A 25487-nucleotide genomic window follows, 5' to 3' on the forward strand; every position below is an offset into this window, starting at 1 on the left:
ATTCATAATTTTAGGGGCATGGATAAACCATTACAGTAAGAAAAAAACATTTTTTTCTAGAAATTGCAATACTCTAAGATACGTTCTCTGATTGGCATAATTACAACTTTTTTCACAGGTTTGTTAAAGTTCTGTACAGTGGGATTTTGTGGAATTGGTAGTTTGATTGACTTCATTTTGATTTCAATGCAGGTAAGTTCAAAACATCCAGGATAAAGGTCCCTTTTTTAGGTCTGAAATGCACTTAGATGTCTAGCAACAGATTTCTGGCACATTGCTTTTTTTTTTTTAATCTCAATAGTTGACTCCCACATTGCCTTTTTATGTTCCCATCAGTTTTAAAAGCAGCTTGTCACAAGAACTGTGTGATTTGTAGAGAAGAATGTTACTTTTTATTGTTTTTAGATAAGAAAAAGCCTACACAAATTCTGTGCAATTAGACATCTAAGCATCAACTTGCCCATATATCATTATAAAACTTTCCTGTACTGCAAAATTTTCAGAGAAGCTTTTATATTAAAGGTAGCATTCAGAAGAATGTTTAAGAATTGGGAAAAATAAAAATACATTTATATTTGAATATTTTATTAAACGGATGTTTAAGTATATATATGCAAACCTTCTTTGTATAAATGTAGCAGAAACATTTGCTAGCACAAAGCTTCTACTTATTAGAAAGTTAGTTTCTATCATTGCATACAAGTCAGAAACTAATACATTGGTTCTGCTTAGTCAAAGCTGTTAAAAGATTTTTAAAAATTAATTAAACTCCAGTAGTTCTGGTTGTAGAGCATCAGTTCTTGTTTTTGTCCTAATGGAATATTTGTGGTATACACTTTTATTTTTACCTACACACATGTCCTTGTAATTAAATTTGCCCACATTTAGTATGTACTTAAAATTCCATGTATAACCTCAGAAGTTAATTTCCATGTAATTTTTAATATAGCAAAAGGGAAAAATCCAGAGAGCTTTAATGACTGATGATGAATCTGAACCTGGGTTTCTGGTCCTAGTAGACCAATTTTTTAATTACAACTCCTTCTTAATATCATAATTAAAAGCTCCACAAACTTTGTGGCATGGTGACTCCATAAAATCATAAGCGAATTGGTGCAACTTCTCCTTTAATAAACTAATAATTTCATTAGAATTAGAATAGGTAAGAATTAAATATGCTTGTTGTTTTCAATAGTTGATATATTTTGCAGGTTCTCCTGTTTTGTGAAAGCCGCTCACTGTGGGCTTAAACAGCAAAGCCAATGTTCTGTCAAAATTCCCTCTCCTACTTTGTCTTTCCAAACTTGTAACTTCTTGGGAAAATGCCTTTTCCCTCAGACAAGTACAGGCTATTTATCTGTTTATATCAAGAAGAATTTCAGACATGTTAATGAGTTTTATAGTTATTTTGTAGCCATAATAAATGTAATATGGATATGGAAGAAGGTTGCAGAAGATGTGTGTGTGTGTGTGTGTGTGTGTGTGGTGTGTATTTTAAAATAGAATTTTTAACAATGTAATACTTTCTTTTCCAGATTGTGGGTCCTTCTGACGGTTCTAACTACATAATAGATTATTATGGTGCAAGGCTTACCAGGCTGAGTATTACGAATGATACATATAGAAAACCTCAAATGTACCCTTAATGTTGCCAGTAAGTTTCTTAATATGAATATTAAAAAATGTTGTCTTTGACCAATCAAGCTATTTTTGTCAAACAGAGATTACTTTATATCAGGGGTAGGTAATTATGGCAGCTTTATTACCTGTGGACTTCAACTCCCAGAATTCCTGAGTCAGCATGGCTGGCTTAGGAATTCTGGGAGTTGAAGTCCACAGGTTGTAAATTTGTCACAGTTACCCAACCCTGCTTTATACAAAAGGATAAAATAATAAATCTATTTTCCTTTCAGTTATGATTTCTGAAAATCTGTAAAAATAACTTAATTGGAATGAGCTATGGGAATCGACATGATCGTGTTACATGCCTTTTCAGTGTGGTTCTTGCCAGCTTTTTGTCAAAATTGGTGACTTTCTCCACTTATATACATATCCATCCTACATTAATAGATTACTTTTTCAACAGATATGAATTTATAATACAGTGGAAAATAACATAAAAAGGGTCTTAAAAAGAAGAAAATCCTTTCAGCATATATATACGTTCTCTGATAAAATTGATTTTGAATCATCTTTTTAACAATTCTTGAAAATATGTTTTATCTTTATATGAATGCGCAATCTAAACAAGATGAAAATGTCCATATTTATGAAGTAATGTTTTAAAAATCAGATTTTGAATGTAATGTATAGTAGTGGCAATTTACAGTATTTAATTTATATCCCATTTATATTATTTTTTTAAATAAAAAAGGCGTTAAAAAATCCAATACCCCCTTTGTCCTCCTAATTTCTCCATAACAACAACCGTGTAAGGTAAGTTAGGCTCTGAGAGAAAGATTGGCCCAAGGTCACCTAGCCTGCCTTCATCCCTCAGGTGGGATTAAAACTCATGGTCTCCTGATGTGTAGCCTGGTTTCCATTGTCCCATGTATTCAGTTGCTATGTTGTATATAAAATTAAAAACACAAAAATGCTAGAAATTGTTTACAACAACAACAATTCAACAATTCAACAATTGTTTACAACAATTCAAGAACATGCAATCCAGTCGTTGCTTTTCCTTGTCACTCAAAAACAAAAAAGATATTTTAAATGTTGACAATTACAAGCTATTAGGGCACAGCTGATAATGTTGTACAATCATTATTTTTACTCTTCCTCCATGCACGAAGTCTGCTTATTTTGTTATTTATAGTGTCAAACTAGGGAAACATAGCCAAAGTGTGCACAAAACATCCAGAACTTGCAATGTTTCACTCTTTTAATCATGGGATAAAAGGTCATATATTCATTAGTTTTATTTTGTGTTTGGTAGTATATTTTTAACTTATCCATGCCCTGAAAATCTAAATACTGTGTCAGCCAGTAAACTTCTCCTGTTGTCATTGGCCTGAAGTTGAACAGGTAGCTAGAGACAAGGGAAAGGTCAATTAAACACATGTTCAGAAATCAAGAACCATTTTGGGAATAACAAAAAGCTGACTGACTGCCTGATAACCTTAGTGCTGCTTTTAAATACTTTGTTATGAGAAGTCATGGTTCATGGTTGATTGGAATGTTATCATTCCTTTTCTTTGCAAGCTCCACTTTCTATTCAGAAAAACTGCCAGGTTCAAAAATATAGTTATAGATGGGCTGCTAAGTTTTTGAGCAGTTGAATTTCCAAATGTAACAGTTATTCTACATTGGTTGAAATTTACTGTCAGCCTGTTAAATTCAAAAGAAAAAAAGTGCCCTGTGCATGTACTTTTTTGTATTTTGGGGAAGTATTTTTCAAATTATTGCTGTCATTTTTTTGTTGCCTGGTAGCAAAACAAATTTTCTTAAATTCTTAACTGTTGCTTCTATTGTTTAGTATGGGAAAATTTTTAAGTATAATATTTTAAAAATCACCACCTAGGTTAATTTTTCTGGGTTCAGAGGAGAAGCAGCACTCAGCATGGACTTCACTTTATTATTATTTTTTAACTGTAGGACACCAGTATTATTTTGAGTTCATTTTGTTTCCTATACAATACTAAGATCACATTAATTCCCAGCATATCTCCAAAGAATATTATGTATCTTTAATGAACAGCAAATAATGTTAAAGTTATGCTGTCAGCTTTCAGACCAAACATGGCATTTGTACGAGATATTTAAAGACCTGATTTAATGTTCCGATTGTAGAATTGGATCTCCAACTGCACAGCAATTGTAAATAAAGTCCTCTTCTATTTACATTGACAGATTTTTCTTATGGTCCTTCTCAGTCTTTTATCACATGCAAAAATGACACAGTTTAAGTTCAATGTGAAGTCATATTTTCAAAATAAAGCTACCCCTTACCCTACTTTGATAAGGCAATTGTAGTAAATATATTATAACTGCTGGTGTGTATTAAAGGCTTTAAATGCATTTTAAATGTGATAAGTATTTTCACCCAGGAACAGGATCTGCACTTAAGTGGTGAAACTCATGAGATATTAATTATAGTTATATTTATTTCAGTAAAGCTCTTCAACCCATTAAGTGTGTACATAAGCTTTTTGTTACAGTGGGCTGAGGTATTTGTTATCTGGCTATGGCAGCTACATTTTAAGTAATATTTTTCACACTATTAATCTGGATTGAATTAGCCAGCACAGTGTAATCTAAAACTTAATTTCAGAATTTGGGATAGATTGTAACATTCAGTGTGGGTTTTTGGATGGCCACTGAATGTCACAGTCTATCCTAAATTTTGCAATTAATACTTGTAAAATCTGTAAAAAATAAAACAGAATGACACATCTTCCAAGGCAGACCTGGTCATTTTACAGCCCATAGGCCATATCCGGCCCATAGGCGATTCCAGTCTGGGACTCAGGGAACAGGACATTGGCAGCATTGGGGGCATGATATGGGTATCAGGAGTGAGACATCAGTGCAGTATTGGAGGTGGGCGGCGGCAGCAGCGTTGGAGATAGATGGGCATTGCCTTCCACAGCAGTCCCAGTTTAATTAATTGCCCACCCCTGTTCCAAAGGCATTTTTGGTAAGGGTTGAAGCTGGGGAGACTCTGATTCTCATGCAGAGAACATCAAGGTCAGGAAATGAATAGCCACACAAATGTTGATATAAAAAAGTGAGAGTAGAGATCCATGTTTCAAACATATATAAAAGAAACAATTCCTCTGTGCGCTAGATGAAAGATATATGATCTGTTTCCCAGTTTACTTCTTGAGTCAGCTCTGGAAAAGTGGACTGAGAAGAGATATCCCTACATATCTATGTATTCTGTAAATGGATAATGACGTAACTGTACTAGAGTATTCCAAATAATGTAAATGAATTTGCTCACCACTAGTGGCCACATCGGTGTTGTAGTTATTTGAGTGGCAGTTTGGAAGACAGTAAGAAACAATGTTTTTCCATACAGTGGATATGCCTGATATTATGTTCTCTTGGTGAATCAAGCTGTATCTGGATTCATAAGTGTTTATACAGCTTTTAGCAAAACAGTTTGGTTTGATTCCCTCACCCTTAGGAGACTCCTATTTTCTATAGCTATCTATGTCTAACTATCACCTATTACTTAGTATTTGCATTGTTCTGCTCAGTAGCAATGTCTCTTTTATCCTGTGCTGATCACTAAGACTAAGAGAGCTTCCGCTTAAACCAAATTCTCATTCAAGGCTGAGACTTTAATCATAGGAAGCAAATACTGAACTTTTAAAACTCAGTTGTGCATTCTGAATGTTTTACTGTTAGGTTTTGCTTCAGTGATAACATTACATACTTTCTTTGCGTTCGTGGTTGTGCTACATGTTCATGGTGGGTGTCAGTCTGCTGCATGTACGGATTGGAGGGGTTTGAAATTTTGTTGTTTGAAGCCAAACAACAGCAATGCAGCTCACCAACTCAAATCCTCCTGCAACGCAGACTAACCTGAGCCAAACAACAGCAATGCAGCTCACCAACTCAAATCCTCCTGCAACTCAGACTAACCTGAGCGCAACCAAGCCCCCCCACACCCAAACAGAACACACTCCCAGCAAATCAGAGCACAGCCAATCCCACCATCCTATTAGAGCACAGCCAAACCCCCAACAAATTAGAACACTCTTCCACCCAATCAGAACACAGCCAAGCTCCCAACCAATCAGTTCAAACCCCCACTAGCAATTAAAAGGAAGAAACAGCTGTGATCACACATTGCTCCTAAAAGCACGAAGCTGTAAACACCAGCCTGAAGATGATGAATGAGACTTCGTTGAAACGTCGCCAAGACACTTCCAATTTTATGCGGGAGAAAACCCGAATAACCAAAGACTTACACACACACACACACACACACACACACACACACACATGTGTGTGTGTGTGTGTGTATAAATATAGATATAGATATATAAAATAGTTTCAGCAATTGCATATGAAGCATCATGTTCCTAAATTGTGTTTGACAATTTTAGACATCATAATCTTTAATAAAATTGCTGTGTAAATCCTCTTCTGAAGAAATTCGCTTTATTCCTCTTCAGAATGGGATGTTTATATGGATGTACAACTGTACATTTATACAGAATAGAACCACATTGTTTATAGCAATGGTTAACAAGGAAAAGTTTTGGCTTTCAGTTGATTGATTTTTAGTATGGTAATTATTCTAGCAAAGTCTGTTTTTAACCACAGTATATGTTCATGTCTAAGAACTGGAAAATTATGTTTTTCCTTTGCACAATTCATTATTTTCTACCTGCAGAAGCGCAGCCAAAAATATGTGAGTATCCATTAAATATAGTCTCAGGTTTTGGACTGTTTTTGTAATGTTATCTCCTCTGATACCAGTTTTCAAGGAAAACTTGCTCCATTAAATGTTTCATGTAGACAGGTTTCTCAGTCCTGCCTTCAAGCCTTTAACCTGAAAATGTCAGTATCGCTAACCCACACTGCCTTGCTTAACAGAATAACAGAGTTGGAAGGAAGCTTGGGGATCTTCTAGTCCAACCCCCTGTTTAGGCAGGAAACCCTACACCATTTCAGATAAATGATTGTCCAGTCTCTTCTTAAAACATCCAGTGTTGGAGCACTCACAACTTCTGGAGGCAAGTTGTTCCACTGGTTAATTGTTCTAACTGTCAGGAAATTTCTCCTTAGTTCTAAGTTGCTTCTCTCCTTGATTCGTTTCCATCCATTGCTTCTTATCCTGCCTTCAGATATTGTGGAGAGTAGATTGACTCCCTCTTTTTTATGGTAGACCCTTAGATATTGGAATTGCTGTCATGTCACTCCTAGTGCTTTTTTTCTTCATTAAACTAGGTAAAGGTTCCCCTTGCACATATGTGCTAGTTGTTGCCGACTCTAGGGGGCAGTGCTCATCTCCGTTTCAAAGCCAAAGAGCCAGCGCTGCCCGAAGATGTCTCCGTGGTCATGTGGCCGGCATGACTCAACGCCAAAGGCGCACGGAACGCTGTTACCTTCCCACCAAAGGTGGTCCCTATTTTTTCTACTTGCATTTTTACATGCTTTCGAAACTGCTAGGTTGGCAGAAGCTGGGACAAGTAACGGGAGTTCACCCCGTTACATGGCAGCACTAGGGATTCGAACCGCCGAGCTGCCCCTGAGCCACCGCATCTCATTTTCATTAAATTATATTTTATTTGTATTTGTATTTATTTGTATTATATAATTTTATAATTATATATATTATATTATTTGTATATAATATACAAATGGATGAAGACTATTGCTTAACACAATGTAAGCCGCCCTGAGTCTTCGGAGAAGGGCGGGATATAAATAAAAATAAAAAATAAATAAACATTAAACTAGACATACCCAATTCCTGCAACCCTTCTTCCCATGTTTTAGCCTCCAGTCCCCTAATCATCTTTGTTGCTCTTCTCTGCATTCTTTCTAAAGTCACAACATCTTTTTACATTGTGGCAACCAAAAGCAATCTCTACACTAAGTACAAATACAGTAGGACTGACTGCCAGTCCTGACAGCTCTACCATAGTTTATGCATAGGTTAAACGGGAAAAAGATTTAATACATATTTATATTCTTCCTATAAAACTTAGTAAACTTGTTAGCTAGGTTGACTCTGTTAAAGGTAGTGACTTCTTTGTGTGTGGCAGGTATGTAGACACATGGCCTTCTAAGTTCTTTGTAACTGGGATAAAATAAGTAACATTTAATTAGTATGTGAACAACTGAAAGCTGAACAAAAGTATATCATTCAGGAGTATTCTGTTCTAGCGTTTAAAGTGAGATTCTGTAACTACTGAATTTCCTTTGTTTCTTTCAAAGAAGGTAGCCTCAAGTGTCCCAGTTCACATCTAGAATATCAAGTGTAGGCAGTAGTTTTAAAAACTGTAGATACACCAGTAGAAGAAAATATGTAGCTCTGGGTTGAACTGGGGTTCTTAGTGCTCTTGGTGCTTGGCTGTTTTTGGCTGCACTGATTACCTTACCTAGTTTGTCAATGAAATGTCTGCAGGAAAACAGCCAAGCTCAGAGAGCACCAAGGATTCCACACCTTAGATCAGCAATCCTTAAAGTTTGGGAGTCCCCAATACTCTTTCATGGGGTGCACAAAGTAAAGTAAATATCTTTTTTAACTGTTCATTTTAAATTCGAATATAGTAAATATCAGAAAGCCAGTTCGGCGTGGTGCTTAAGTCATGAGGCTAGTTCTGTCTTGGGCCCAAAGCTGCTTGGGTGTCCTTGGGCCAGTCACTCTCTCAGCCCTAAGAAAGAGGCAATGGCAAACTGTTTCTGAAAGCTTGCTAAGAATATTGCAGGGACGTGTCCAGAAGTCTCCACGAGTCAAGATAGACTCAAAGACACACACACACAAATATCAGCTAACAAATCAGAGTTCTTTGGGATCATCAAGCATTTTTCAGAACATAAAAGGGTCATGAGACCAAACTGTTTGAGAACCACTGCTGTTAGATTACATATAGTGATATAAGCAAGGAAGAAAAGCAAATATGTTTATCCAATATACTATCAAACTATGAATTTGCAAGCAGTGCTGGAAATGTGTTTGATGTATGGGGTGACATTGTTGGAAGAAAATTCCTTTGGGTGTCCATTGCATAGTAACACCTGAATATAGAATCTTGTACAGTAAATAATGGATAAAACAAAACTGAAGGCAAACTAACCTTCCTTCTTGATAATATAGAATAGAATGGAATGGAATGGAATGGAATGGAATGGAATGGAATGGAATGGAATGGAATGGAATGGAATGGAATTTTTTTATTGGCCAAGTGTGATTGGACACACAAGGAATTTGTCTTGGTGCATATGCTCTCAGTGTACATAAAAGAAAAGATACCTTCATCAAGGTACAACACAACACTTAATGATACTCATAGGGTACAAATTTAACACTTAATGATACAACACTTAATGATAGTCATAGGCTACAAATAAGCAATATAAATCGTAAGGATGCAAGCAACAAAGTTACAGTCATACAGTCATAAGTGGAAGGAGATGGGTGATGGGAACAATGAGACTTGGTAACTGGTTTGACAGTGTTGAGGGAATTATTTGTTTAGCAGAGTGATGGTGTGTGGGGAAAAACTGTTCTTGTGCCTAGTTCTGGGGTGCAATGCTCTATAGCGTCATTTTGAGGGTAGGAGTTGAAACAGTTTATGTCCAGGATGTGAGGGGTCCGTAAATATTTTCACCGCCCTCTTTTTGACTCGTGCAATATACAGGTCCTCAATGGAAAGTAGGTTGGTAGCAATTGTTTTTTCTGCAATTCTAATGATTCTCTGAAGTTGGTGTCTGTCTTGTTGGGTTGCAGAACCAAATCAGACAGTTATAGAGGTGCAGATGACAGACTCAATAATTCCTCTGTAGAATTGGATCAGCAATTCCTTGGGCAGTTTGTGCTTTCTGAGTTGGTGCAGAAAGAACATTCTGTGTTGTGTTTTTTGATGACGTTTTTGATGTTAGCTGTCCGTTTTAGAACTTGTGATATGGTAGAATCTATAAATTTGAAGGTTTCTAATGTTGATACTGTGTTGTCTAGTATTGTGAGAGGTGGAAATATGGAAGGGTTTCTCCTAAAGTCTACCACCATTTCTACGGTTTTGAGTGTGTTCAGTTCCAGATTGTTCCGGTCACACCACGAAGCTAGTCATTCAACCCCCCCCCCGTCTGTATGCGGATTCATCATTGTCTCGAATGAGACCGATCATTGTTGTGTCATTTGCAAACTTCAGTAGTTTAACAGATGGATCGTTAGAGATGCGATCATTGATATACAGAGAGAAGAGAAGTGGGGAGAGCACACAGCCTTGGGGGGGGGGCTTTGCTAATTGTACAGGTATCTGATGTGATTCTGCTTAGCTTCACCTGCTGCTTCCTAGGAAGCTTATGATCCACTTACAATTGTGTTCAGGTGCCTTAAGCTGGTTTAGCTTAGTTAGAAGAATGTCTGGAATGATGGTATTGAATGCTGAACTAAAGTCTACAAAGAGGACCCTTGCATAGGTCTTTGGAGATTCAAGATGTTGTAGGATGTAGTGCAGAGCGATATTAACAGCATAATCTATTGATCTATTTGCTCGGTTTGCAAATTGAAGGGGGTCTAACAGCGGATCCGTGATGGTTTTCAAGTGGGACAGCACTAGCCTTTCAAAGGTTTTCATGACTACAGATGTTAGAGCAACTGGTCTGTAGTCATTCAGTTCCTTGATGGTGGGCTTCTTCAGCACTAGGATGATAGTAGAGCATATGGCATATGGCTGTTCTGTATAACAATCCTTAATTTTATTATTGCAAGGAAGACTAAAGCTGGAGAATCTTAAACTTTTGGGCTATGCTCTTTGTACTTGCCAAGGAGGGAAAAAAAGCTTTAAATATATTCTCTTATACTTTAGCTATGTACATGTTTTATGACTGATCATTTTTTTTCCAGGAGTTCACTTACTTTATTTGAGTGTGAGAAGATGCCTGCGTATGAAATGATGGAAGAGCGTCGTCTTCAGAGGACTGAGAAGTTTCATCAACTCTTTTGTCATCAGCTCTTTGTGCACAAAGGAAAAATAGTAGGCTGTGTTTATTATACACTCTGCTGATCACACAAAAGGAGTTAGAACCCTTGCGCCTACTGTAACCTTATTGAAAAGAAGACAATGACTTATCTTTTAAACTGTGTGGTAAATAAAAGCAACCAATGGACTTTTAATGATGAATGCATCATGAACTGCTGCACAAAAGACTTTATACAAGTTGTGAAAAAGGCGTGTGGATATAAAGGGAAAAACAAGAAGAAATTACCTCAACACTCAACATCCCTTTTCCTACTGCTATTTAAAAATGAGCAAAGGAGAAATCACACACAAAAATGTGTTGTTGTGCAGATGTACCAGGTTCCAGCTCATTCACTCCCCCCCCCTCCCTCACATCAAGTACATTCTGTCCTTTTGGCAGTAAGTTGATGGGATATTTAGAAGCTGCGAACTGTTCTGAAAGTTTCACATAGTGGGTTATGGGCCATGTGTGTTTGATCAAAATTCAATTACTGCACTGCGCCAGGCTTGGAAACCTATCATTGCAAGTTATGAAGTATGACGAAATAAGCTTCTCTAATTGGTTCAGTATGGGGAGCAGTCTCAACCAAGCTTGTTATGATAAATAGCTTCCTATGTTAAAGGTTCTCCAGAGCTTAAGTGTCTTGGCTCACCTCCTTCAATAGAATAAGAATATTGTTCCCTAGGAACATTTACATCATTGTCTTTTTTCCCAGGTTGGAATTAAATATTTGTAGCATTTTTATCTTGCTGTTCTTGAGGAATCTAAACATAAATACATGTCACTTCTCCAATCATAAAATATCTTGTGTCCATGTACACAACTGGTTATTGGTAATGTCACTTTTGTCAGCTTGGAAGATCTTAGCTGTTGTTTAAAGTCAAAACCACTTTACAAGCCCTTTAAAAATTGAGGTCGAATGCTCTGCAACTCCTAGCTTAGATTTGCCGCTACTAAAAGTGTTCCACACATGGATATTTTTTTTTTAGTAGATTTCTGTTATGGAAATAGTCTCTGATTTAGTTCTACAAAGGTAGAACTAAAGAAGTCTCAAGCTACTATACGTGTCTGTATTGTGGTGTTTCATGTGCACAGATGCCATTTCAGCATTGAGAAAAAGGTATAAAATATATTGTTTTTCTGCTTCTTTGGTTAAGAAACTAGAGAAAAATAAGCCTTGTCCTTCCCTTTAGTAATTTGTCAAATTAGTTATCTGAATAGGTCATTTCTTTTTTCCTATAGTAATTTAATACACTGTTATCCAGGTTTCATTTGTTTTATGAGCTTTGATCTCATCATAGTTTGCCTTTATATTTAAATGTCCTCTTTAACCTTCTGCCAAAAGATGTGTGTAATGCTGAAGTCGGCATTTTCAGCATGTACTACATTTGCTGCAAAATTTCAATTTTATAAACCATTCTCCTTAGTCATCACTTAATCAAGTGATGACTAAGTGCAGCAATATAAAATTAAAGGGAGGAAAACTTGATACAATAAACGTCTAATCTACATCCGGGTGAAGATAAGAAATATATACTCCCATTGTTTTTCAAAGTAGAATGGGATCAAATATTTTAGAATGGTTGATAGGGGAAGATGCATAATGGAAAATATTGGGCAGATGATGCGTTTTTTTAGAACAAAACTCGGAAGAATATTGTATTACATTTTTTAATAACAATTCCACCAGAAGTAACTTTACCTTTAAAAATAGAATATGATGGCAGGCATTTATGTTAAACCTCCTTCTAGCAAATCAGCTTTTTTTTTTGTATTGAATCTCACTTGATTGAATAGCATTGAGGTTGCCAGAGTATATGCTATTATCAATGTACAGTAATTAAGGAAATAGTCCTTGTCACTCGAACAGCATCCAGGCTGTGCCTGCTGTAATAAAGTTAAATGATAAAGAAATCTCTTTAAATAAAGTGCAGCTACTGGAGCATGGTTACTCTTGAAATGCAGTGGAACAGTACAGTGGAAAATTACTGCTGATAGGAAAATATGCCCACTGAACACAATATAAGGGCTTCTTAAATATCTAAGTAGATAACATACATAATCTTCCAATTTAAAGATAAATATGTTAATCCCTCATGTCCAAAGAGTGACAAGCTTGGCACACATTAATCTTGTATTTGATCTTCAAATTATTAATTAAGAAGTGAATCATTAGAACCTAGAAATGTTTTGAAACCTATGTATAAAATGTACAAATTGAGTGTCGTCATATGCTTATGGGTTAAGATCCTATACGTTTTATTATAAAGTATCAATACCTTCAATCTTAAGGCCATCTGAACCTGACATAAATTATAATACAAACAATGTTTCCTCCAAAGTTAGGCCTTCCACATGAACATATTTTTTTCCACATCATTGTAACTAACCATGTCTTAGCTGAAAAGATAAATAACTGGACCTCATGTGAACAATAGGATGTGGATACCTGTAAACAAGCTTTCAGCTTGCAAGTTTTTGAGATGAGGATGGCATTAAGACCTATTCTGAGAGCTGTATCTGGGAAATGTAGATGCCCAGGGAATGAGTAATTCAGGGTAAAGAGCAAGGGGTTTCTTTTGCTAATGGAATGCACCGTGAAACATTTACAGTAGATGTCATCATAGAAATGATTCCAAGATGTGTTTCTTAAAATATCTATGACTCTTCTCAAATTGTTTAGCTTTTGCAAAAAGAAGAAATGTTGTTGGGAGTCTAGGCTTCTGAGAACGGTGGTTGGGCCATAGCTTCCACCTGGGAGACTAGAAGAAAGTAGCCTGAATCTCATCTGGCATTAGCCAGATTTTCTACAGACTCTGTTCTTGAAGATACATCGGCATTCAGGTTTTTTATTTTCTCTTTGTGGTATTCTTCATCTGGGTTTGCCTGAAAGCAAAGGCTTTGGTATTGCAGGTGCATTGAGATATGCTAGATCAGCTGCCTAACCTTCCAGATGAGATTTGATACTTTCTCCCTAATGGAATGAATAATCATAATGCCATTTTCCCCTCTTTGTAGAAAAAAAAATTGCTGAGGGCCTGGTTTCATAAATATTTATTTTATTATTTATTCTGTTTATGAATGTTATCTGTCTTTTATGAAGCCAGAATGGATCTTTTCTCTACTGAATTATTCCTAAAGTTTGATCTTTTGGGGGGATGTAGGCTCCTTGGGCAGTCTACATGAGAGCATTATGCTCTTGGAAATATGTATTCCTTAATAAATCAAATTACGTGATTTAAAACGTAGTAATTTGCTAAATATTCTTCATACTTTATGCTGGGATTAAGATTAATGGATTACTAGCTTTGATATGTTCATCTAGTGCCATATTCTGGCTTTGACCACTTCCAGAGCATTTTGGCAGCTGAACATGAGTAACGAATCATGTGCTGACAGCTAAGGTGGAGAAAACCTTTCTGTCACTTTATACTTGCCATGGGGTCAGATGAGTATGAAAATATAATAGCAATAGCACTTAATAGAATATATCACTTCATAGTACTTTACAGCACTCTCTAATCGGTTTACAAAGTTAGCATATTGCCCCCAACAATCTGAGTCCTCATTTTACTGACCTTGGAAGGATGGAAGGCTGAGTCAATCTTGAGCTGATCAGGGTTGAACTCCTGATCAGGTTGGCTGTGGGTAGAGTTTGCCGGCAATACGGCATTCTAACTGCAGCTCTTAAGACACTGTTGTATTCCCTCCGATCACACATTATTATAATTCTCTTCTTCTGTTGTGATACAGAATATATGGCAAGACCAATAGGTTTAATCATGATAAGTAATATTCAGAGTTTTGTCTATTCTGGTAAAAAAAAATCCCACAGATTTTCATTTTACCAAATTCAGAGACCCTGAATACAACTATGAAAATCTTTTAAGGACTGTAGCTTTCAAAACAATTCCAAAGCATATGTTGTTAACCACATGTTTAGGCTGTAATTATTTTTCTATTGTGTATTTTCAGAGGTTTTTGTAATGGCATTCAGTACTGTGCACTGCTATTGAAGCAGGTGTGTTTGTGTGTGTAAAATACATGTAGCACAATTGTAACTATTAGAACTGGTGGGGTTGAGGATACAGTAGCAAAATTTATATACAGAATCAAGGGTAAAGAAAGTTAACCTTCATCCCAAAACAGAGTTGGAAGAATGCCTTTGAGATCAGCACAACAATACAACAATAGGCTTAGAAGTTGCATTTATAAATGCAAGAGCAAAAGGGCAAAGTGAACCAGGCATGACTTAAGAGTATCATGAAATAACTCTTCTGTAATTAGGTTAATCCAGTTCTTAAAGCAGAACACTTCCTTTAACTCAGTCTTGTGCAGAAGTTTGGGAAAAAATATGGCTGCTTGAATAGGTGCTGCACTCACAAAGTACCTCAGAATTGTTTTCAATTTCAAATTATTTATTCCAAAAGCAGCTAGCCTTGGAAGAGACTGGGCTCACACAAGATCAACTCAGGACTGTTTAACCCTTTGGTTGTTAATAAGACATAATGAATGAGTTCACACATCACACACTGGGCCCAGCAATTGCACCACATGATAGTTTAGAGTTCTGTGTGGATTGGCAAAGGGTAAGCAGAATTTATAAAACTGCAGTGGCTACAGGGAAAGTGATTTAGATCTCTTCGTAGCATAGGGATACTGGAATGGGCCAAATATACCTGCAGAAATGAGCCTTAACTTTTAAATTATGTTAATCTGAGAACAGATGCTTTCTTTTCTAGAGTTACAAGATGCACCTATTTGTTATTTCAAGGGCAAAAGAAACATTAATCCAATTAAAAGTGAGGTGGTAGCTTTTGGCCTTATTTCTTCAATAAAGATAATTCTGAAAGAAGAATGTCGACCGTCAGCCACAATAAGTGCTGTTAGAGTAATGAGTCTCCTGTTAGATTCACTTCGCACCTCACCAACAAAATAAGCACACATAATATACATGGGATTTTTCTAATTTATTTATTTAAGAAAGATGGAGCAAACTTTATGCATGATATGGTTTCCTTGCATAGGTAAGATTCAAGCAGGGTTCCCTGGATTTTCTCTATGTACTATCAAACTAAAATGATTCATTCCAACTGCTACAGCTCTCCCATAGATTAGACAGCAAAACAAGCAGAAATGCAGTACAAATGGATTGTTTCATTTGCTGTTGCTGTACTTCTTGCCAGAGGAATGACTGGAGCTTTAGAAGCAAATGGGGGGGAGTAATTTTCCATGAATGAGTGTAAAAGTGGAGCTAGTGCAAACATACCATATTTTTCGGAGTATAAGACGCACCTTTCCCCCCCCAAAATGGGGTGAAAATTTGGATGTGTCTAATACACTGAATGTAGCCCCGCCCACCCACTAGCAACCATCCTTTGGCCTCTGCCTCCCAGCAATTTGCCTCCTTACAGCAAGCAGCAAGAAGAAACAGCCGATTTCAGCTTTAGCACAGCCTAATTCGCACAAGTTGATTGTCCTTGGATCGGCCTCCCGACTCTCAGCTGTTTCAGGCTGCATGGATTGCCATTGCCTATTGCTGCATGGGCCTCTGCTGCTTGCTGCAAGGAGGTAAATTGCTGGGAGCAGATTTTTTTTCCTTGTGTTAATCAAGCTATGCTGAAAAAAAAATGAAAGTAAAGCAGGCTATTTGCTGTTTGGTGCAACAAGGAAAAATTGCTGGGAGGCAGATGCAGAGGCAGATTTCTTTTCCTTGTTTTCCTCACCAAAAATGGTAGGTGCATCTTACAGTCCGGAGCATCTTATACTCCAAAAAATACAGTAAGTCAGAAGTTCGGTGTTTGTCTAATTCTCGTATTAATGTTTTTGAAACAAAACAAAACAAAACAAAAATGCAGACCTTTTATAAATATATGAATTTGAGGCAGTAATAGATTGAAGGGAAATCCAGAACTTCTAAGTGATATCTGGGTAGGGGCAGCAGAGATTTTTACCTTTCAGTTCTTAATAATAATGATAATAATAATAATAATAAAATTGGGCTGTTAAAATGAAGGTAAGTGAATGGTGCTTTGTATGCTGAACTTATACAGGTGTGTCTTGCCACCAATTTTTCATCTAACTTTTATTTTGCAGCTTACATTTTAAATGTCAAGGAGAATTCTGCAAAGTTCAAAGTCTTTATTAATATCCATAATATCAGGGTCTTCATCTTTGGATCCCTAAGTATTTTTTTTCCCCATTAGCACTACTCAATGCTGTTAAAGATTTTCTGGATTAGTTGAAACCATCAAGGGTCTCCAACCTTGACAACTTTAAGATTTGTGGACTTCAAATTCCAGAATTCCCCAGCCAGCATGGCTAGCGGGAAGTAAGCCTAGTGAGCATGGCTGACTGGCTGGGGAATTCTAGGAATTGAAATCCAAAGTCTGAAAGTTGCCAAGGTTGGATATTCCTGATTTAGAGCTAATATGAAATTAAAGTTGCTGGATTTTTCCTTCCATTCAATGTAAAACCACAGCTTTTTCTTTCTAATGCATTATTAAAACTTCTACATTACTGTTTGCCAGTCTGAGAAAACTGACACTTTCTCAGTTCTTAATCCAGGTGTCATTTTAAGTTGTAAAGACAAATGATGCAGCACAGAGGGTGGGAAAAGAAACACCTTAAACTGAAATGATAACTACAAATAGGGCTATTTATTCAAATGAACTATTGGACGTATATTAGTTCATCTCTGTGAACAGACTTGATCTTACCTGATCCCATAATCTAGGATCAAAACCATGGTATCCATGTAGTTACATTGGTCTATAATAGTATCCTGTTTTGTATGTGTGCGGGGGGCGGGGGAGTGAAATCCATTTAATAATGAAAGATAATCTTGTTCACATTAGCTTCCTTTCTTTTTTTTTCAGAGTTTTTGATATACAAATTGATTAGGTATTGATCAAGTCAGTTTTAGTGGTGATGGCTTAGATCAGAGGTGTCAAACTTCCATTGTCACGACAGCATCACGTGACATATTGTGACTTCCCCCCCCGCTTCGCTAAACCAGATGTGGGTTTAGCATCCAACCCGCTGGCCGCGAGTTTGACAGCCCTGGCTTAGATAGATTTTTCTCCATGGTGACCTGTCCCTAATCTAGTCTTTTAGGTCTTTAAATAGTGTATTCATTGCTTCTGTGACTGAATTGCTGGTCATTCTCTTCTTTTTCTCTTTTTTTTCACTTTCTACAGCATTAGAGTCTTCTCTAAACAGGTTGCTCTATGATGTTTAATAATTTGAGCCTGGTCATTTGTAGTTTGAGTCAGAACTCAGATTTGTTTGATGAACAATGCTTGCTTAATTTCCCTCTAAATTTTCTTCATTTATTTATTTTGTCACAACGTTATATATAAGCACATATAATGAAAAAAAAAACAATAGGACAGGAACGGTAGGCACTTTTGTGCACTTATGCACGCCCCTTATAGTCCTCTTAGGAATGGGGTGAGGTCAATGGTAGACAGTTTTTGGTTAAAGATTTTGGGAGTTTGAGAAGAGACCACAGAGTCAGGTAGTGTGTTAGTGCGTTAACAACTCTGTTACAAAAGTCACATTTTCTGCAATCAAGATTGAAGCGGTTAACATTAAGTTTGAATCTATTGTTTGCTCTTGTATTATTGCGATTGAAGTAGTCTTTAACAGGGAGGACATTGCAATAGATGATTCTGTGTGTTAAACACAGGTCGTGTCTCAGTCGGCAGAGTTCTAAGTTTACTAATATATAATATAATAATAATGATAATAATATCATTGTAATATATATAATATTATATATATTATAATATATATAATATATATATATATATTATAATATATATATATAATATATATATAGGTCTTTGGTTGTTCGGGTTTTCTCCCGTGTAAAACTGGAAATGTCTTGGCGACGTTTCGACGAAGTCTCATTCGTCATCTTCAGGCTTCAGCTTCGTGCTTCTGGGAGCAATGTGTGATCGCAGCTGTTTCTTCCTTTTAACTGCTTGTGGGAGTTTGAACTGATTGGGTGGGAGCTTGGCTGTGCTCTGATTGGATGGGGGGTTTTCTGTGCTCTGATTGGCTGGGGGTGTGTCCTGTGTTGGTGGGGGTTGTGCTCAGTCTAGTCTGTGCTGCAGGGGGATTTGAGCTGGTGAGCTGCATAGCTGTTGTTTGGCTTTGTGGTCGTGCTACATCTTTATAGTGGGTGTCAGTCTGCTGCATGAATGGATTGGAGGGGTTTGAAATGGCTAATGTTGCAGCTGCGGTCTGGCTTCTGGTCCTTGGTCGTGCTTCATGATCAGTGTGGGTTTGGGTCTGCTTTCTGGGTGGATGTGCAGTGGTGACATCCTGTGTGGACCTTGTGAGTGTGGGTCTGGTGTCATTCCCTAACACGAGGAATGACAACCAAAGACATATATATATATATATATATATATATATATATATATATATATATATATATATATATATATATATATATATATGTCTTTGGTTGTTCGGGTTTTCTCCGTGTAAAATTGGAAGTGTCTTGGCGACGTTTACGAAGACACTTCCAATTTTACACGGAGAAAACCCAACAACAAAGACCTATATACAAACACCCGTGAAAACCTCAGAAAACATATATATATATATATATCGGTCTTTGGTTGTTGGGTTTTCTCCGTGTAAGACTGGAAGTGTCTTGGCGACGTTTGACGAAGTCTCATTCGTCATCTTCAGGCTTGAAGATGACGAATGAGACTTCGTCAAACGTCGCCAAGACACTTCCAGTCTTACACGGAGAAAACCCAACAACCAAAGACCTATATATATATATATATATATATATATATATATATATATGTAATATATAATATAATAATAATGATAATTGTGAACATGATTAGCAGTAACATTTGGAATTAAATGGATAGGTCCAAAACAACAGTTCCTCTCACTCCTAGCAAAGTCATGTAACTCCTCGAAAAGTTATTTTTTAAATAGGATAATAGGGTTGAGGCTATTTTTAATCATACACTGGTTTCAAGGCTATTTGACTCCAAAAAGATTCTGGGAAAATTGCAATTTTTAAAATAATATTTACTTTTTTTTTAAAAGGAACTTTTGCCACCCAAATAAAAACACTGGAGGATGGATGGATGGGCAGATGAATGGCTCTTAAAATGTTATTCCATATGTCAGGCAGGACTCTGGACTCCCATAAAATGATATTGTTTTATTGAAAATATCCAGAATGTGCCAATCCAGATCTTACTGAATAGAATAGGATAGAATTTTTTGTTGGCCAAGTGTGATTGGATACACAAGGAATTTGTCTTGGTGTATATGCTCTCAGTGTACATAAAAGAAAAGATACCTTCATCAAGAATCATAAGGTACAACACTTAATGATACTCATAGAGTACAAATAAGCAATCAGGAAACAATATCAATATAAATCGTAAGCATACAAGCAACAAGTTACAGTCATACAGTCATAAGTGGAAGGAGATGGGTGGTGGGAATGATGAGAAGATTAATAATAGTGCAGACTTAGTAAATAGTTTGACAGTGTTGGAGGAATTATTTGTTTAGCAGAGTAATGGCGTTTGGGGAAAAAACTGTTCTTGTGTCTAGTTGTTCTGTGTGCAGTGCTCTATAGTGTTGTTTTGAGGGTAGGAGTTGAAACAGTTTATGTCCAGGATGTGAGGGGTCTGAAAATATTTTCACAGCCCTCTTTTTGACTCTTGCAGTATACAGGTCCTTAATAGAAGGCAGGTTGGTAACAATTGTTTTTTCCGCAGTTCTAATTATCCTCTGAAGTCTGTGTCTGTCTTGTTGGATTGCAGAACCAAACCAGACAGTTATAGAGGTGCAGATGACAGACTCAGGAAAAAAATTATAGGATATGGGTACTCTGGCAGACATCCAGACCTCTAAACTAGGAGGAGCTTTATAGATGACCACCTTGGATCAGCACCTTGGATTGCCCCCCAAAAGTCAATCAACACTGACTTCAGTTCATGGAATAGAGGACTCACATGAAAGTACCAAAGGGTACCGACAACTACTCATGCTGCCATATTTTGGACCAGCTACAGCTTCCAAGTGGTGTTAAAGAATATTTCAGTAATCCAAATGAGAGGTAACACATAAGTGATGGTGGGTTTGTGTGAAGGCCACACACACACCTGCATGCTTAAACTCAAGCAAATTATAATAATGTTCTTCTTTCTATAAACGATGTAGTTCACTCTATGGAAACTCAGGTCAAATTATACATTAACTTTATGGATATTATTAATCATAGCTGAGCTTTTAAAGTTTTGATCTGACTCACAGCATACCACTCCCCGCCTCCTAACCATTATTCATTTTAGAGGGAAGAAAGTGCTCACTGGTTACATGAAAAAATTGCTTAGGTTAATAATAATAATAATAATAATAATAATAATAATAATAATAATAATAATAATAACAACAACAACAACAACAACAACAACAACAACAACAACAACAACAACAACAACCCCCTTAGGGATGAAATCTACTTACCTTCCTTATCGGCTCGGAAGTCAACATGCTGCTCATGCGTGCTTGCTTCGGTCGCGTGTCACATGTGTGCGCAGACCTTCTGCTTATGCGCAAAACCTTCTGCATGCGCAGAAGGTAAAAAACACATTACTTCCTGGTTAAAACCAGGAATTAATGACACCCGGGCATCGGGTGTCACCGGTGGTTCAGCAATCGCTACCGGATTGCTGAACCAACGGCCATGATCGCTACCAGATCCCGAGATCCTGTCAGAACCGGGAGCATTTCAGCCCTGAATCCCCTCCATCCCCTGTGAAGCACTACCTTGATGTAGTTGTGGGGTTCACATGCGCTGAGAACAATGAGAGCTATGCCAGGGGTTCAGCCCTACTTGACCTCACTAGAGGAGCTAAATGAAGAATGTCTCTCCCATAATAGCAATAGCATTTAGACTTCACAGTGCTTTATAGCTCTCCCTAAGAGGTTTATAAAGTCAGCATATTGCCCCCAACAATCTGGGTCCTCATTTTACTGACCTTGGAAGACTGAGTTAACCTTGAGCCAGTGATAAATTATATGGTAGGGTGTAATGTACAGAAACCCATACTGGATTGGTCAACATACAGGTCAACAAGAGCTGAGCTAGATGTTGGAGTTCCTGAACAATTGGTGACAAATAGGTTACAGGACCCAGGGCCATTGGCTAAGCAACCAGAACCAGCAGCTGCAGAACTTCTGGAAGAAAAGTTGCTTACAATATCTGTCACAAATATACAAAGATCGAAAACAAAGAAATAATAACCAATAGTAATAGGTGGCTTGAGTGCAATCCCAAATCAACTGGAGATCACTATCTGAACACCAACAGCGTTAACAAAATTACTGTCAGGCAATCGCAAAATTCACCTTTCCTTGGAATAGTTTATATCCGTGATGGCGAACCTAGGGCACGAGTGCCACAGGTGGCACCCAGAGCCCTCTCTTCAGGCACGCCAGCCGTTGCCCCAGCCCAGGTCTACCACACAGGCACACGTGCCTCCCTCCGGCCAGCTGGTCTTCAGGTCTCTGCCTTGCATTGCATTTTGGGGGTTCGCATGCATGTACCCACCCCCAGCGCCCTGTTTTGGGCCTGGAAAGCCTCTTGCATCAACCTGGAAGCCAAAACAGGGCATGGGGCGCATGTCTGGGGGTGTGTGCACATGCAGGGGGATGCGTGTGAATGCGTGGGAGACGCGCTCTCATTGCGTTTTGGGGATTCAGGCACAGGCACGTGCATTTGCGCGTGTGTGCCTGCACTTTGGGCACTCGGCACCAAAAAGGTTAACCTTCACTGGTTTATATCCTGCATAGATACCTTGAGCACCATCAAACAACAGCATCTGCTTAGCCCACGTCTTTGGGAAGGACTCGATAGGTAGAGAAAAATGCAAAATTCAGCCCAAACATCTGGCTGATTATGTGATGAACCATAATAATAATGTGTTGGGAAAAAATGTGGTAGTCTGGTTAACGAAAGGCAAACTTAGTCACAGTTTAGCTTCCTTCCTTTTTTGCTTCAGCTTTTTAAATAAACAGATTGATGTAATTTTTGTGCCACTCTGTTAACTTTGTTAACAACATAGGCAACAGTGATTGGCTTTTCCTAATTGCTTTTCCTAATTCAATGTTACTAATTCATCTGGGATGTAAATTAATGTTTATGTTGCTATTTTATGATAAATTAACTGAAAGTCTTATTGAACTATAGGAATTGTAGCCAGAATGAGGGTTGTTGGCTTCTGGGCAGGTTTGGCAACAAGACCAATACTTATATAAAACAGTACGGTTAAAAATTGGGTGAGAGATTTGTCATTTGTTTGTTTGTTTGTTTGTTTATTGAATTTATATCGCCGCCTATTCGCACATGGTGACTCAAGGCAGCTTACAGAATATAAAACCTCATATAAAACAATAAAACTAATTTTAAAAAATCAAATAAATTAATATAATAAAATCACCCCCACCCTCTACCCTGGTGACAACAGATCACATGACCCATTTAATGTGCTCCATCCCACTCTGGATTCCCCATGCCCACTGGCAGAACCAGGTTTTCAGCACCTTCTGGAAGAGTGTTAGAGTGGGAGCCATTCTAATCTCTGAGGGAATGATGTTCCAGAGAGAGGGAGCCACCATGGAGAAGGCCCTTCTACACCCTCCCACCAGGTGGATTTCCCTAGGGGATGGGACCCGCAGCATTTCCTGCCTCCCTGCCCTGATGGGTCAGGTAGATGTGACCAGCAAGAAACAGTCCCTCAGATAATCTGGTCCCAAACTATGAAGGGCTTTAAAAAGGTGATACATGTGCATACCAGGGTCTGCACAAAACCATGCAGCCCATTGCATTTTGCACCAACTGGAGCTTCAAGGGCAGCCCCATGTAGATTGTGTTGCAATAGTCAAGACAGGAAATGACTAGGGCATGAGTGACTGTGAGTAGGGATTGTTGGACCAGGAAAGGACTTAACTGGCACACAAGCCTTATGGTACAGGTAACTTTTGTTCACCAACAACTTGTTCAGTGACTGTTTAAACTTATGGTTGTTCCTCCTAGTTGTAGGTGACCCAGCATGTGATTGTGATTTGGTGACATCACGCTTATGACCACATTGCCTACTGATGTGCCCAATCACCATCATTAAAAGAGGACTACCTGTATGCACAATGGCTTATTTCCAATTTATATTGTTCCAGTTTTCTAAATAATACAGTTGTTTTAGAATGTTCTCTAGTTTGTTTATTTATTAAGAAATGGAAATGGTGATGATGATGATTTTCTGCAACCAGCCTGGCATTGGATATGAATAGATGTAACAAAAGCCCATCATGTAGTTCTCTAATCTTTGCTGCATATACAAAACAACGGATTCCTTAATCCAGGAAGCTTAAAAGTAATAACTAGACATTGATTGTTGGAGGGAAAAAAAGCTCCCAGAGAAACTAATTTGCCTAATTCACTTCCATCCCAGTAGCTATTCCTTTCTGCATTGCGAGAGAATTAAGCTCCAGGCCTTGACTAGTGCACAACAGAAATGGCATACCTTAGTCTAAGACCTTGGAGCTCAGTGAAAATGTTGGGTAATGAGCATTCAGATAACTGAGCGTGCCTTTTACAGGGGGTAAATATTTATTGTGCAAATATGCTGAATTTAGTTCAGTTTATTTTATTGTCATTGCACCTCATACAATGAAATGAAATGCCATCTTCAGTGTACCTTATAATTATAAAATTAAAACGCAAACACACATCCTTCACATTCTACACAATAGAACTGAAAACCCGATATTGCATTAATATTGCACAATACAGTAGAATTCATTATAGTTACTGCCCTGGGATAGAAGATGTTTTTCAGCCTATTTGTCCTTGTTTTTATTATCCTGTACCGTCTGCCAGATGGTAATAGTTAAAAAAAAAAAAGGTGCCCAGGATGAGATGGATCTTTAAGAATGTTTTGAACTTTCTTAAGGCAGTGGGAGCTATAAAGCTCTTCCAAAGAGGGAAGATGGCAACCAATGATCCTGTCTGGGCAATGATGTTAACCCTCTGGAGTGCTGTCCTATCTGCCACTGTGCAATTGGCAAACCATACACAGATGCAATAAGTTAAAATACTCTCTATGGTGCAGCGGTAGAAGGTCACCAGCAGTTTTTCATTCATTTGTTGTTTCCTGAATGGCATTATGTGAAGTTAGATGGATTTATCTAAAAAGCATTTGGTAGTATAAAGATTTTGGGGGGGGGGCTTCAAATCCTGGGACAGTAAATCTGGTGGCCAAGGCCAGCTATGCATTAAAAATGAATATACTAAAATAATAAAATTACATTTGGAGAACAAATAAAAGCAATGTTAAGTGCCTGTCTTGGTTATATTTTCTGCTGAATGTACTATCATCCTTACAAAGCACAAAAGGAGAAAGCAGTGAGAAGTGAAAGGGAAAAAAAAGAAAAGGCAATTTGCAGCTTTTGTCATTAACTAATAGATCTCATCATGATCAATTATCCCTGAATGCAAAGAATGCATAGAGAGATTTCCAGTTGTGGAAGGATACTACTTCCCCTCTTCCTTGATTGGTTGCTTCTAGTGGTGGATGAGGGTGAAAGCCAATTAAATTTGTTTTCAGCACACTTGAAGATGCTGTTTTCTCTTCCCAGGCATTCTGATGGAACAATTTACCCCCATTTTCTTAAAAAAAACAAGAAACAAAACAGCCAAGCTTTGGGAGGTTTGGCAAAATTTCTTTTTAAACAATTCTGTCCTGATTTTTTTTGACCTAGAATTTGCTTCCTGTGTTCTG

At 37.6% G+C, this 25487-nt stretch overlaps 1 protein-coding gene across 2 annotated transcripts in view; it reads left to right on the top strand.

Moving 5' to 3' along the window:
* The window catches only part of TM2D1 (TM2 domain containing 1), a 36379-nt gene extending 13394 nt beyond the window's left edge, over positions 1-22985 (top strand). The window contains exons 5-7 of one of the 2 annotated variants that reach the window (XM_058178729.1): positions 119-192; positions 1536-1654; positions 20466-22985. In XM_058178729.1, coding sequence (XP_058034712.1) covers positions 119-192; positions 1536-1646 — 185 coding nt within the window. In that variant the 3' untranslated portion in view covers positions 1647-1654; positions 20466-22985. Of the gene's footprint in view, positions 1-118; positions 193-1535; positions 1655-10534; positions 18411-20465 lie in introns of those variants that run through there. The other variant, XM_058178728.1, reaches the window with a different exon arrangement.
* Positions 22986-25487: the final 2502 nt, after the last annotated feature.

Source organism: Ahaetulla prasina, chromosome 3 (assembly GCF_028640845.1).
Source record: "Ahaetulla prasina isolate Xishuangbanna chromosome 3, ASM2864084v1, whole genome shotgun sequence".
Taxonomy (NCBI): domain Eukaryota; kingdom Metazoa; phylum Chordata; class Lepidosauria; order Squamata; family Colubridae; genus Ahaetulla; species Ahaetulla prasina.